The 14,606-nt window shown below is 43.6% G+C and overlaps 1 protein-coding gene across 8 annotated transcripts in view; it reads left to right on the top strand.

Moving 5' to 3' along the window:
- Nucleotides 1-14,606, top strand: part of Ack (activated Cdc42 kinase) — a 121,112-nt gene that overhangs the window by 35,993 nt on the left and 70,513 nt on the right. For 4 of the 8 annotated variants that reach the window (XR_010566194.1, XM_070538345.1, XM_065439813.1 and 1 more), the window contains exons 5-6: nucleotides 3-511; nucleotides 9,071-9,301. Coding sequence is in view for 5 of the 8 variants with exons in the window: in XM_070538345.1 (XP_070394446.1) it covers nucleotides 3-511; nucleotides 9,071-9,301 (740 nt within the window). In the remaining 3 variants the exon portion in view is untranslated. Of the gene's footprint in view, nucleotides 1-2; nucleotides 559-5,046; nucleotides 5,172-9,070; nucleotides 12,865-14,606 lie in introns of those variants that run through there. The other 4 variants (XR_010566195.1, XR_010566196.1, XM_065439816.1 and 1 more) reach the window with 3 other exon arrangements.

Here is a 14,606-nt window from a genome sequence, read left to right as displayed (position 1 = left end):
AGGTGCTAATGGGTCATCTGAAGCCACTCCAGAGCCCGAATCCAAACCGAGCCCTGTCAAAGAAGGAGTCCTCATTGACCTTTGCAGTGAAATCGACACGACCCTCCAGGTTGCACCAGAACCCGTCCGCAAGTCAACACCAGCCGGTGGGCTGACATTCCCAAGCGTCGGGGAGTCCATTGCGACCTACTACAATGTCTCATCGTCCAATGCCGAGCGTCCCTACTACAATGTTGGAACGCTTGATGCCAGACCTACGTACTCCAATCTGGACAGCTCCGATCGATACTACTCGTGCGTGACAGCTGATGGTGCCGCCCCGCTGTCACGTGTCAGCAGTTGCCCCTCGCTGAGCGTTGACGATCTGCTCTCAACGCCTAACAATCACGGCATGATCGGAAGTAACAAGCCTGCTGCTGCACCACAGGGTTTGTCGTCACTGCCAGTGCCTTCGCAGCTGGACGCCTTTGACTGGCTTGATGCCAAGATGGAGGCTGCACGGAAAGCTCAGGTAGGAACGACACCACTGAGAGAAGTTTGGCTCAACGACCTGATCAGGTACATTGTAGCTAGCGTGAAACAATCATAATAGAGGAAGACGAGTGCATAGCAGCAAATCTAGCACAGGTAAAAACTGCACCTACTTTATTGTAATTTCAGCATTCAGCTTGGTCATTGAGTGCAGTGCAGTGTTCAAAGGAACAATCTTCAGTGAAATCTTAATGCAGTTAAACCTCAATATCTCTCACTTCAATATAATGAAATTCTCTATTATAACGAAGTATTTAACTCTTCATAACTTCTTCTCTATACAACAACATGTATTAGAGCCTGAATACAGTGTGTTGATACACGATTTCAGTACTATAACGAAATTTCACTGCTGCCACGAAGGAATACCGAGACAATAAATGGAAACTTCCATAGATGCGGATAGTCAAATTGTTGAATTACATCTGGCTGCTTGCAAATGCACCTCTCAAATAGTGCATCGCGCATATGAAATCCAAGTGTGATTAGATGCTATCAAGCCCTGTGCGCAATGTAATTTAGGTGCAAGTGAAAGCTTGTGAAGGTGAGCTGAGAATGATGGTGGCTTGACGAGTGCCATCTTCCTGCGCAAGCAAGGAGAAAGAGGGGGAGCGGAGTGGCGGGGGGGGGGGGGGGGGGGTGCGCAGGTTCGCGTTTCTCCTTTCCTCGCGTGGCTGTGGCTGCGCGTGTGGCTGTCAGCGTGTGGCTGAGCACATATGCAGCCTGTGCACTTTGTGCTGAACTGAAGGTTGTGTAATCTTGAGTTTCGGAGATACTACATGGAAGTGAGAGGCACACAAAGCATTCGTTCCGTGCTGCTGATGCCTTTCATGATAGCATCGACTGACTGCTTGTGACACTATCAGCTGCGGGGGCATAGTGGACGCAAATGCGTGGCTGGCTTCGCTTTGTGCCGCCAATTTGAGGATGTTGTCGACACAGAATGAAACCATATCTTTCTTTGCCAACTCCTAAATTCAACAAATTTGTAATTTTTTTTCTAGTTCAGACTTGCTTCTTCTGATTTCCCAATAATTCGAACTATTTTGTAGTTTCTTTCATTAAGAGAAACTACATCAGCGACTGTACTTATTTGCATAAAAGATTGATATTGAATAAAACGAGATTTTCGATGCAATGAAACAAATTGCCAATTTTACCAACTTTGTTATGTAGAGGTTTAACTGCATAACATATCTTGTGGGACCACCAGAAATCATTTGTTATCTTGGAAATATAAATTCAACAAGAGGAATATGCAAGAAGTACATCCGAAAATGTGTTTATGCCAATACAAAGCCTCCACATAATAGGAGTAAGGACGTGTGTTTATATGAAGGAATCTCCACCTGGTACATGCACAGCTCGTACAGACCTTTGATTTGTTAATACTTCTACAGATTTGCATGTTTGTGCCCGACTGTATGTCCGTGCATGGTAATGTTAGTCACCAACAGTGAGACTATGCGCTGCAGTTCTGAGCGTGTTCTATGTGCATTAGGATGAAACGTGGTGCTGCAGGGCTGCTGCGTTTCTCGCACCTCTCGCATTTTCCTTCCACCCCTCTGATACACAAGTCGACAGCGTCGACAGGTGTCGGTGAGGGTGGCCGTCAGCACTGTTACCTAGACTCTTGTTTCGGAGGAGTGGAAGGGAAATGGGAAAGGGGCTGGTGATGTAGCGAATGCACGTGGCACACATGCAGCTGCGACGACTCGCATTTGTTTTTTTCTCTTCCAGAATATTGTGTTTCCTTTCCTTTTTAGTGCAGACACCCTGATTTAATTCTCATAGCCAATAGCGAGGCATGTATCAAGTGGTTTATTTTACAATGGAACTTGCAAAGAAGTTCACAGTGCTGTGGCTACTGATTGTTTGACCTGATATATTGTTAAAATAGGCGTTGTTATAAGTGGTTTCAACTCGCCATATTCTATCATTCGTCTTATCTCTCTGCCTCTCTAATCTAGTCAGTGTCTCTATTCATCTGTCCTGTGCATCTATCAGTATGTTCCATTGCAGTTTCAAACTCTGGGGACTACCTCATCCTGTGTGATGTTGCCACATATAGTCGATCTCGGATATATCTAACTCGAAGAGGATAGCTCTATGTATTGGTAAGGCTAAATATAAGATATGCCTATCTGAAGCTTACCTGAGACCTCTGCACGTCTCGGACAGTTTCTCGAGATCATGAAAATTGTGAATTTACCAATTTCATACTCCAAGCCAGTGTAGAATGCAGAAAAGTTAACTTTTTTCTTGCACACGAATGTCTCAAGTTGCTCGTGCTGTGGAACGGTCTTTGATATACTGATCGGAGTGCTAACCTTAAAGGCCCATGTCATTCAATCAGACATGTGAGCGCAATATGCCTTGTGTGCATCAAAGTGCTTGTTGCATGTTTTCGTTCAAGAGAACATAGAAGTAAGCTCACTGTGGAAGTAAACCAGCCAGTTGAATATGCACTGTGCTGCTATGAGCGCACTTGTACTGTGAATCAAGCATGAACATGCCCGGCCGCATGTCCGTTACTATACCTAAAATAAGCCTTTTAAATGGCCGATTGTCACGTGAACAATGAGCCAGGCAGACTGTTGCACCGAGTTTTGGAACCTACTTCCTGTTGGAACCAGTCGCCCTCGCTTTTCGACCATTATAAAAAGTTTGCGCATCTCTTGCATGCCGATTAGTGCTCAGATGCCTCATTGTCCCTTTGTTCTCGGCCCTTCCTTTCCTGCTGCTGCATTGGTGACTGCTGACACTACATGTGCGCTGTTAGTTTTGAAAGTGGCCTTCAGCTTGTAAAACATTTCAATCCATACCCACTCGCATGTAACTGTGCAAGCACAAACAAAACACATTCTTTGGAGAGCCCTGAGTTGCACAATGCTAGGTCTTGCGCATCGATGCGCAATGGGGGGTCTTTATGCTAACGTGTGAATGTCACGTGCGGTGGTTGTTAAATTCAAACTGTAAAAATTAATCCAAGTGAGGGTTGGTGTCGAATGTGTTTTGGCCACTTGTGGTACCCTAAAATTCTGTTTGCAGAGAGCCCTTGTCTGCAAGAAGACAAATCCGTTGGCACAGGTATCTCCAGTTTGGCATTCCATGCCTGGCCCAATTCAAGGAAAAGATTGAGTATTATCCACGCTTTCTGGTGGGATGTGTATCGGACCGGGAGGCAGCTCGCATCCTTGCAGCAGAGTGGCCATCTGTCCTTGCTGATAACGAATGGCCACAGTTTACATGAGCCACGGTTCTATGTGCACAGCAAGCAAAACTGACAGCACCCTGCTAATTTTTCCTCCATGGCATGTACTACCCTTCACATTCAATCTCCTGTTTAACAACATCTGACAAAACGGTGCCGTTTGAAATTCATCGACACTAAATATTTTTTGACAACGGGAGAGTGCTTGTGTCTTGTTTAGAGAAAGCGTACTTGCATGCGCACGGCATGCTGCAGCGTACAATATATTGAATGTTGCAATGAACAAGAGTTCTATATGCGCATAGAACATTTGTGTAGTTTTGCATGGAATTTCCATGGTGATTTTGCAACTGTTCTAATAGAGAACAATTTAATATATCCAAGTTTTATATATTTGAGATCGCCTTACCACTTGTGAAGCAAGAAATTGAAAATGAATTGGACAAGACGAAGTTGCTCTTTTCAACCAACGCCTTATTGCAAAGAATAAATGCAGGACAAGCATAGTATGCATGATTCCGTGGATATGTTGGCAGGATTGCAGTTGAAGTTATGCTTAATGAATTTATCATTTTAATGAAGTTTCTCACACTGGAAAGTTTCCCTGTCAATGTCCCATAGAACATAAGATGCATCAAAATTACCGCCACAACAAAGTCAGTGATGGGCACATTTTCACTTCAGCAAAGTTTTCATAGAGCAACCGTGTACACCGCGACCCTTGAAAGAGAGAGAGAGTGAGATGTAAATAAAACTCAAGAGCTACACTCATGAATCCTGACGTTAAGGAAATGTTAAGAAAATTAGACTTTTCCATTGAAGATTTCCTTTCTTGCTGCAAGAGCCTATGTTAATGGTTATTTGAAAATTTTATATCTACACAGTTATGCAACAATAAAATTATTTATGAGCCCCATGAATTCTGTTGTGGCAGGATTCTACTGTACCATGCGGTCACAATATGTCAATATCATTTTCTTACTGGGTGTGCTAGTAACATAACACTTAGAGAAAACATGTTGGCGGGCTAGTTGGTTTGAATCCATGATAGAATGTGTAAGTGTGACTGAATGAGGACATAGAAAGAAACAGATACACACAGACAGTGCTACTTTCAACTATAGATTTTGATTTCGCATGCATCGATAAATATATGCTGAACGAGCGCAAACAAATGAGGCAAAAAGAAACCATTCAGTGGTGCATGTTGATGAACTGTACATGTGTTTAAGGCATGATCAAAACATACACTGCAATAGTTACGACGATAAAGCAAGGAATTGTATGTTTTTTTTTTTCAGATTGCTACACTGATGGCTTGCTCACACACCTTTCCTCTAATTTTGCAATTTCATAGGCCTCCACAATCTCCCTTGTCATCCTGCTATGAGCCCGATACAAAATAAAAATAATTTCAAACATGGGTTTGCATGGACAATCTCGGCAATTAATGCCCAAATGGCCCGAGATTACTCTAGTGATGTTATATTGATGCTGTTTTAGTCTTTCATTGATGCATCTGCCAGTCTGACCAACACATGTTCTTCCACATAAAAGCGGATTGGCATAGACAATGTTATGAAAGCAGGTTACAAATGGTCTGCGATGTTGAGTAGAACATGTGTTCCTTTTGTTATTCTTTGAATTAACCTGTTTCCATAGCTCCTATAGACTCTCAGGGGCAGAGAAAACCATGTTCACCCCCAACTTTGCCACTATTCTTCTAAGATTATGTGAAATACAATGAAAGTATGGTACCACAACAACTTTCTTTGCTCTAGCAGTGCTACTGCTTCCCTTCGATGCGTTTTTACACTTCCTGCTCAAGTCCTCCACGACCAAGGTGAGCATATGCATTGGGTAACCAGAATCTGCCAGGTGCTTGGCGGTCACTTTGTGGTCACTTGACTTCATGAGAGAATTATTGAAATGTCACTATTGCACGCTTTACAAGCTTTGAATGGGCGGAATGAAATGGTAGGACTGGCTTATTGCCTCTTGGCTGATAATTCCAGCAGACATTTTGTGGTGGAAAGTACAATGCCGAGTCTAAAAACCTTATGAAATTGCCTACGGAGACTTCATGTGTCAACGACAAAGGAGACAACACTTCAGTGAACGCGTTTAGGGGTTTTTGAAACCACCGAGTCAAAATCACCTGATTCGTTATTCAAAATAATTTAAAAATCGTCAACAAATCTGAATACTTTCATGATATCGGTGTCATTTTCCAGGCATTCATCAAGAACCTGGTCACAGTTTGCAAGATGTAAGTCATTTAAGGAGGGAGCAATACATGACCCAATGCATATGCCATCATTTTGTTTGAGGGCATTTCTCTCCCAAGTCGCCTAAGTCAAGTTCATATAAAAACAAAGAAGTTCTAGAAATTTGTTTCAAGTCAGACCGGAAGCGCTTTGAAATTGAACTACTCCAAACTTGTCAATGCAGTCAGTTACACATTTTATCACATTATTCTGCGGGAGAGAATAGTACAGGCGTTTTAAGTCAACAGAAAAGGTGGCAAGGTTCCTGTCCTGCCAATCTTTAAAGAATTCCACCATTTGTTCAGACTTAGTTACCTTAGTTACTACATGACCGGGGCAGTTGGAGAAGTATGGGAGAGGCCTTTGCCCTGCAATGGGCATAGCCAAGCTGATGATGATGATGATGATGATGAGATACCAAAAATGGGTCGTCATTTGGCAATAGCTTTAAGTACTTTTGTAAAACTGTCGCTACATGTTTCTGCCAGGTTGCATTCTCTGACACTATCACTCAAAGGGGACATTCCGGCTTGTGCGTTCTTGCTGATAAAAACAAATCAGGGTGCCCCTTCGTGCTTTTTTCGATAGACCGGGATAAGCCATCTAGTTTGAAAGTTTTGCATCGCTTCTTTGTCATTTTGTACTTTTTAAGTGTTCTAGCTGCCTCGTTAGTTTCCGCTTGTGCAGTATATATTGTTGCATGCAAAAATAAAATCTATAGTTGAAAGTAGCGCTGTCTCTGTGTATCTGTTTCTTTCTATGCCCTTGTTCAGTCGCGCTTGCACATTCTGTCATGTACATAGCACTACCTTCTTCTGACATTTAGTCAGAAAAGCGCTTTAAAAGTTTCTCTTTAAAGGCCCTTTCTTCATAGGTCGGTCCCCAATTTCTACCATAGCTTTATATCAGGAGACATGGTATTATTGATTGAAGTAGCAGCTGTCCCCTTAAACCAAATCCTGCCATAATCTTGAGCAATTCATAAATATCTAAGCAGTAAATGATGACATAAGGTATCACTTCCTCACACTTTAGGCAAGTTGGAATGAGTGAAGAATAACTTACTGTGCATTCCGAATTAGGCTATTGATTCAGAGAGGTTCATGGGCCTAAAACAGGGAACTTAGCGGCGAAGCGAATGGGAATGCATCCTTGTCCGAAGAAAGCTATTGCAAACTGTCTAATACAGTACAACGCCTGTACAATGATAGCCTCTACAACGAAATGACCTTTATAACAAAGGATTGATTATGTCCAAGCTGAGTTCCTCTTTTTTATATGTAGTGTTGACGCCCCTACAATGAAGACCAGTACAACGAAGGAACTTAAGCATCCCCAATGGCCGATTTGTTGTTTTACAATAAATGCCACATAGCAGTGCACTCTGCAGACATCGCCAAGGTGTGCTCTGTGCTGGTGCTCACTGCACGATGCACTTGATGAGCATGCGATGTCAGGAGGAGTCCTGCTGCACTGCTCTGGGAATCGTTAAATTCATACGCTGCTCATTGTAACCCACTAATGGGTACGACGGCTGACAAATACGTAGCAGTATGTGACGTCGTGACGATGTAATCGCAGCTAACAACCGACGACCTCTTCAAAGCCATCTAGAGTGGAAAAGACGTGAATGTCAGTGAAAGTGACAGCCATAAAAATTCTGTAAGCGAACTGAGAATTTTGATGGCAAGGGAGGCGATCACAGCATTCAATAATCTGCAGCTCCTGCGCTTCGCCATGGAGCATACTGGGAACCTCAGTGCGTTAAGTTGGGCTGCAGTCGCACATTCTGTTGGTCAGAAGAGTGCACAGAAAAATTAGCAACCTATTTCTCTGAGTCTCTCTTGTAGTCACATTAAATAAAGTTTTTCCTTTGTTAACTATGCTTAGCCTGCTCTATTGTGAGCGATACGGTGTCTGACCTTTACAATGAAGAGATATGTATAACGAAGGATTTTGCAGGTACCGAGCACTTCGTTATGAAGGCATCTGACTGTATTGTTATTTATTTATTTTATTTAATATCGGGATTTTAAGTAAGGAATGAGAGGGGTAGCACATCATTTATTGGTGTAATTCTACATTTTGTGGTAGGTTTGGCAGTGTCACTGCAAATTCAAGTTGCAAAGTGTGACATTTAAATTGCATTCTAAGGCTTGCTGTTCTTGCGTGGCCCACTTCCAACATGCACAGTGTTCATTGAGAGCCTGTCTTTTGGCACCGCTCTTGTATTTTCTTGTTTCATTCAGAACATGTTAGAAGCAAAGGGCTACTTCTGGTGATGCAAAAAAAAAAGAAAAAGACGAAAAGGGTAGATGCTCTTGGCAGTGAAATGGTGGTGCCATCTCTCACTGTTACAGCCAAGCACAATGCGTGCTGCATTTTGTCATAACAATGACAAGGGGCACTACTATTCCTTTCACAGTGACAGATACTTTTTTGATCTTGCATTCCTGCAGCCAACATGTAATTGCAAATATTCTGGATGACATGGGCGGCTACTGCAACCAAACTGGTGTTAAGACAAAGTTTGCTCTGAAATACTACCAATGTGAGAAAGTAAAATGCAGATGAAGCTAGCAGCTTGCTTAGAAGGACCGTTTATACCTGTCCCCATTATTAAAGTGAATACAGTAGCTTCCTTTGGTTCTTTTGCCCGTTTTTGTTGTTGGAGGTTGGAACAAAAGCACCGTCGTGAAGGGTGCAGGTGCTTGCGTTGGGAGATGCGTTTGTTGCTGAATGCCGACTGTCATATTTCTTTGAGGTGCATGTGCTGCCCACCTACACTGGGTCCAGTTATGTGCTGGTTAATGGCTTTGTTCTCCATGAAATTATGCAATGAAACAACAAATGCTACCTAAATCTTGTCACAGCAAAAAATTTATGTGGTCAAGCGCATCATTCTTTTAATTAGGTCAGTAGCTTTCTTGAAGCGTTTGGCTGTTCACTTACATGGACAGTCATTGTGGATGGTTTCTGCACAAATTCTTTATGCATTGTTCGGTAGTTGTGAGCCTCGATGTGTGAGGCCCGAAACCTTTAATTTTCCTTCGCATAGGCCTCCCCGAAGCACGCGTCACTGTATGGCCGATTGCCACCAAGCTCCATGGGAACTACCAAGAGTGCCACAGTGTGCGGCGTGCCTTTGCTGCGGCCTCCCCCATCACGGGACAAACGGCTTAGCAGCGGCAGCCGACTGTTCCCCAGCGATGTGCAGGTGATGGGCGTGGACCTCCTCCAGCAGCTTCCGCCACCTCCGACGCCCCCGCTTTCGGCACCACTTGCCCAGGTGGGACCTGGTAGCTGACCCCTCCCCGTGTGCTGCGTCTAGCGAGGGGTCTCGTGACGGTGTCGAAACTACTAGGTTGCAGGCAGGACGCAATAGCCCATGCCGACATCATTTCACGTTTAGTTTAGTTAGACAGCAGGCAGTATTGGAAGGCGAGTCCTTCTTTCACTCCTGGTCTTGCAAATGAGTCCAGTGCATTCTATCAGTGGGTGTCATCGCCTATGGGCTTATGTTCATGAAACCTCTTACTTAACGGTACATTATTGGTGATTGCCATGACAGTTGTCCCATTGCCATGCCAATCCCAAATATGAGTGGCAGGCAGCTGAACAGCAGGCAATCAGTAATGCACCATAATTTCTGGCGGTAATAAAATTTATGATTTCTGTACGATTTCTCTAGAACACTTTGACTGCTGGATGTGTTACTTAGTGGATCAGACTGCTTTTAAGTCTTAAATAAAGTGGGGCTAGGAGAGAATTTGCCTATGTAAGAGAAGCTTAGTTAGCACGGGCCCAGTTGTCCTCATCTGAGGCTCTTTTGCAATGCACTTGGTGGGAAGAAACTCTGCAGTCAGCATCAGAATCTGGATGGCAGTCCATATTGGTGACTGCGCACAGTGATATTTTATGCTCCAGAGCACATTGCCTTTACAATATTATCTTTGCCATTTTTATGAATGAGAATGCAGTTTGCAGAATGAGTATGCATGTAGTCATTTGTGTGCTTGGAAGCTTGTATTTGCGAAGATTTACTGTGATGGACAGTAGTAATTAATGGCACTGGTAGTTGCGTTCCCTTCTATGGTCTCATGGTGCTTTATGGAAGGTTCATTGGTGTTATAATGCTTTGGCAGTTGCTCATTTGTGCAGCCAAGTGTAGCCAGCACGCCCGCTACATGCTGTCATTTGTCTTCCAGAGTAGGTTTTCTGTGAGTCCTGCATGGTGCAGCTAGGTAGAGGCAAGCTGGTTTCCTGTTCCTTTCGCGGAAGCATGCTCCTATGAAACAGCACCTGAAGGCAAGATTGACACATATATATATATATATATGAGAAGATTTAATAGCACTATCTGAGACAGTCATATAGAAAAACGAACAGCTGTCTTCCTTTTTCTCTTGATTGAGTTTGCTTACTGTGTCTTCCCTACATGTGAGCCAACATGTCCCGCAGCAAGTTATTTTGACATACTTTGTTGAAGTAATTCTAGTGGGTTGTATGTTTGGAAATCTGGCATTTTCTATTGATACCTTGTGCAGTTTAATAGTATTTAGTAGGGGCGTGTGAATACTCTATTTAGAATCGAATAGTGAACATGAGAATAATTCGATTCGCTAATTGAATATCCGGTATTTTATTTTTTGAATAGTTGGTACCCACAGCGAGTAACTGTATATGCGCGCAGTGTTCCCGTGGCGCTTAATGTCTATCGGTACAAGGTTTGACCGAGTCAGCCGTACTAATTGAAACAATTAACGGCATGTGAAAGCAGCATATGTGGAAAGCACGGAAGCATGTGTGAATATCGGGCCACTTAGCCACCGGAAGGCACACTGGTCGCACTGGATATGCGAGTTCAGTGTTCACTCGTGCAGATTCGCATGGTTTGCAGCTTTTTACCCACATGCGAGCACAGAGGCAAACTTAGCATGTGTGCTAGCAGTAGTTGCCAGCTGGTCGACCGCAGACCCGAACGCCACTTCAACGGCCGTCAATCTAAACCGCACCCGCGATCTCTCGAGCGATTACCGATGAGCCACCCGTAGGAACATTAGCGACAAGCTTCCTGTGACGGTTTCACGGCCAGTTATCACATTGGCCAGCAGTGAATTTTCGTCACGGCCACACCGTTGGCCACCCTGTCTAGCCTGTTAGGCATAATTGGAGACGCGTCCTCGGGTATCAGCGGCTAAAGTTACGGTTTCATACCAAATTGATGCAGATCTATTCACTGTGGTTGCACTGCCCTCGGAAAGTTTAAGAGTCACCCCACTAACAAAAGCAAGTGCACGGGATGACCATTGTTCAAGGTCGCCATCTTTGCGAAATACTGTACTTGTTCCAAACGCCGTTCGTAGGCGCTCTTTTCGTAGCTTTGAGCAGCCTGTCACAAGACTAGCGTTACACTTACGTGGCGGGCTTGAAAATATTGTGTGGCAGTGTGCTGACCCGTGACTGCAGACACATTTACACAGGCAGCAGATGGATGCATACGAAAAAAAGGGGGGGGGGGATGGCACACGAACTTGCCATGGGCCTCCTGATTTGAGAACTCTTTACCATTGGCACCGATGACTGTGTGGAGTGGTGCTGGGTGACTTGATGCGCATTCCCCGCTTTTGTCTGTCGTGCAGATTGGCCTTAACGAGCTGAAGGTAAGGAAACTGGAAAGCAAAACTTTATAAGCAATAGAAGGTTGCCATGAAGCACAGTATATGGCCCACTATGAAACTGAAAGCCGCGATTGTATTTGGGTCAACGTCACTATTTCTTCAACTTCAGAGAAAAAAGCACTTGATGCTATTTGACCGACATTTCGATCTATAAAAAAATATTTTGCAGACGTACGTACTTGAAATTAGTACTCACGTCTAATCACATACATCAGTACTTGCATGCTAATTTGGTGTTCCCTTTAATAACAGTAGAGCATACTACACATCTCGATTCATAGGTACCCAAGTTATTGATACAGTGAAACCTCGTTTCTGCAAACAAACTTTTCAGATTAATGAACTTTTCAGAAATCCCCTGCTCAATTCCAAAATTCAGAATACCCAACTTCTCAGAATAATGATTGTTATTCGGTTTCCCCGTGATTTTAACACTGCCTCAGGACCACAAACTAATATTCTGAAATCTGGGGATTATTATATTTTCGTGTGTCCTTCACGGCAGCCAAAACAGTAAGCTAGCAGACAAGGCACATAGAGCGGACATTGTGGCGCATGGGTTCAGAAAACCTGAGATGGCGTCCGAGAAATAAAGAATGCAGGAGAGCGGAGGCGACAATGCATCAGGTTTTGCAAATGCACGCTCCACCCAAAAAAGTGTCCTCTACCAACGAAGGTCCGTCTCTTCCTTCTTTCACCCTTCCTTCTGCACGCGCCTCTTTCTTTTGCACTTCTTTCTGCGGCCATCTAGCTATGTGCGTGGGGAAATGTAACCTCCGCACTCGCGGGAATGTCACAAGGTCCCACTTTGCACTTTCCAGAAGGTGTTGTTTACGCACGCTTGCGCTTTGACAAAGTTCAGGTGTCCACCTTGAGCGAGTCAGTTGCAGTGTCCACGGCAAGAAGTGTGAATAACAAACAAGAAGCAAGGGACATTGCGCTTTGGAGGCGACATGAGTTACCTTTTTGTCCGTAGTTCTCTAGGCGTCAGTGTCTGTTTTGCGTGCGTCACTGTTATTATACATTGTTTCAGTGGTGTGTGGTGGCGGAATCTATGAAAAATAGCAACAGTGCGTGCCGAGAGCCAACAGCGACGTTTTTGTGGAGCTCATAGCTCATATGATGACAACTTATGAACTCATGGGTCGATAAGTGGAATGGTTAATTTTGGGGCTTTCACTATAACAATCTTTCAGAATAACGAACAATTTACACTGATCCCCTGAAGTTCGTTATATCGAGATTTCACTGTAGCTTGCGAGAGTCTAAGTAATGTGATTAGCCTCCTGAGCATGTGCAGCGCTGCTTTTTTTTTGCACAAAATTTGGAAGCATAAATGTTTGTTTTAAATTTTGTGACATTTGATTCAGTATTCGCATTTTTTTCTCGATTCGATTCAATACTCGATTTGAAATTTACTATTAGGTGCTCGCACATCCTTAATGCTTAGTAGTGCCTCTGGTGCCCGTGGGCGCCCTGGAATACAAATAGTTTAGTGTTTCATTTTGCTAATGCAGATAGTATCATGTCTGACACTATCGTGACAGCAATAGTAAATTGTTGTGTTCACTAGGCCAAGCATGCCAGAACTTTTGTGAAACACACTGCTTATAACAGCGCAGCTGGGGGAGGCTTTACATATTAAGAGATGTAACATTACAAAGCCGGCATAAGTGAGATGTGCAGAAAAACAGGAGTGAACTAAGTAGTGGCAGTGATTGTGAGACGATGTTCATACTATGGCTCCAACTGCTCATGCTCGTGCCTTCTTTGTATAAGTTCAGTGCTGACTGGCAATTAAAAAATTTGCTGAAAATTCTGAAACATTCTTCTATGAAGGATGTGGTTTAAAAAAAAAAAGTAAAAATCAGCAGTGCCAATAGCAACAAGGAGCAGAGAGTTCAACTGTTGCCACGAGCCTTCTTGTACCTTCTTGCCCATATTTTAGGGAGACCGGGAACAATCTGTATTCGACAAGGCAACATAAATGAGAGAAAATGCTGTTTTGACCTGTCATCATTGCAGAAAAGATTCAGGCACTACTCTTGTCACATACTCATTCTTAAGGCCTCTATGAAGGCCTTTGAAATTGAAAATGAAAGAGTATGCCTTTACAGTTGAAGCTGGACTTGTCATCTATTTGGAAAAAGGCAACACTGCAACCACATACCCTTCTAGATGGGCTTTGTAATGACTGTTGTTTGAACTACCATATATGTAGCTTCAGTGTATGAACAGCTGAAGGAACAGTGATCAGGTTGGGGCTGCACGGGCCAGTTGAAGAGGACAGAATCGCCCTATAGCACCCTGGAAGGCCTCTGAGTGATACAATCTTGTGTGTGGTGTGGCAACGGGTGCCCTACGAAAAATCAGTGCTGTCGAAACAGCATATGTCGAAGGGGAATGGAAGTACGAGGTACCAAAAACTCGAAGCACAAAGACATGCTAAACTAAGCTGTAATTGCAGCCTCCACATAACATATAAAAGCTTACCAATTAGCACATTACAGATTTCAAAATTTCGAGATATCTTAAAAGAGCAGACATTGTGCCATGGCACCATTGGTCAATAGCTAGTGTTTGCAGCTGTGAAGCGCGAATGCCAAACGTGGTGTTGTTATGATCTTCCGATCTCGTTGTTGCGCTTCTCAGAACTTTTGCAGTTATCTGAAAATAACTATGTGTGAGCAACATGAGTGGTGCCAAACCCCGAGTTAACAGGTGCTCCATGCTTAAGTCAGGCACCAGCCAGGTACAGATACCAGACAGAATTCTTCTGGGTACTCAAGTCAACATGTGCAGAATTTGCATGCATTTGCATTCACAAAAGTAACCAAGCAACGATTTTGCTCAGCAACAGCATATTTGGCTGCTGTACTAATAATGTATGCGCTTGCTGCTGTATATGCAGAA

This window comes from Dermacentor albipictus, chromosome 5 (genome assembly GCF_038994185.2).
Source record: "Dermacentor albipictus isolate Rhodes 1998 colony chromosome 5, USDA_Dalb.pri_finalv2, whole genome shotgun sequence".
Classification (NCBI taxonomy): Eukaryota; Metazoa; Arthropoda; class Arachnida; order Ixodida; family Ixodidae; genus Dermacentor; species Dermacentor albipictus.
The sequence above is the reverse complement of the archived record's forward strand: the minus strand, read 5'-3'. Positions and strand labels throughout refer to the sequence as shown.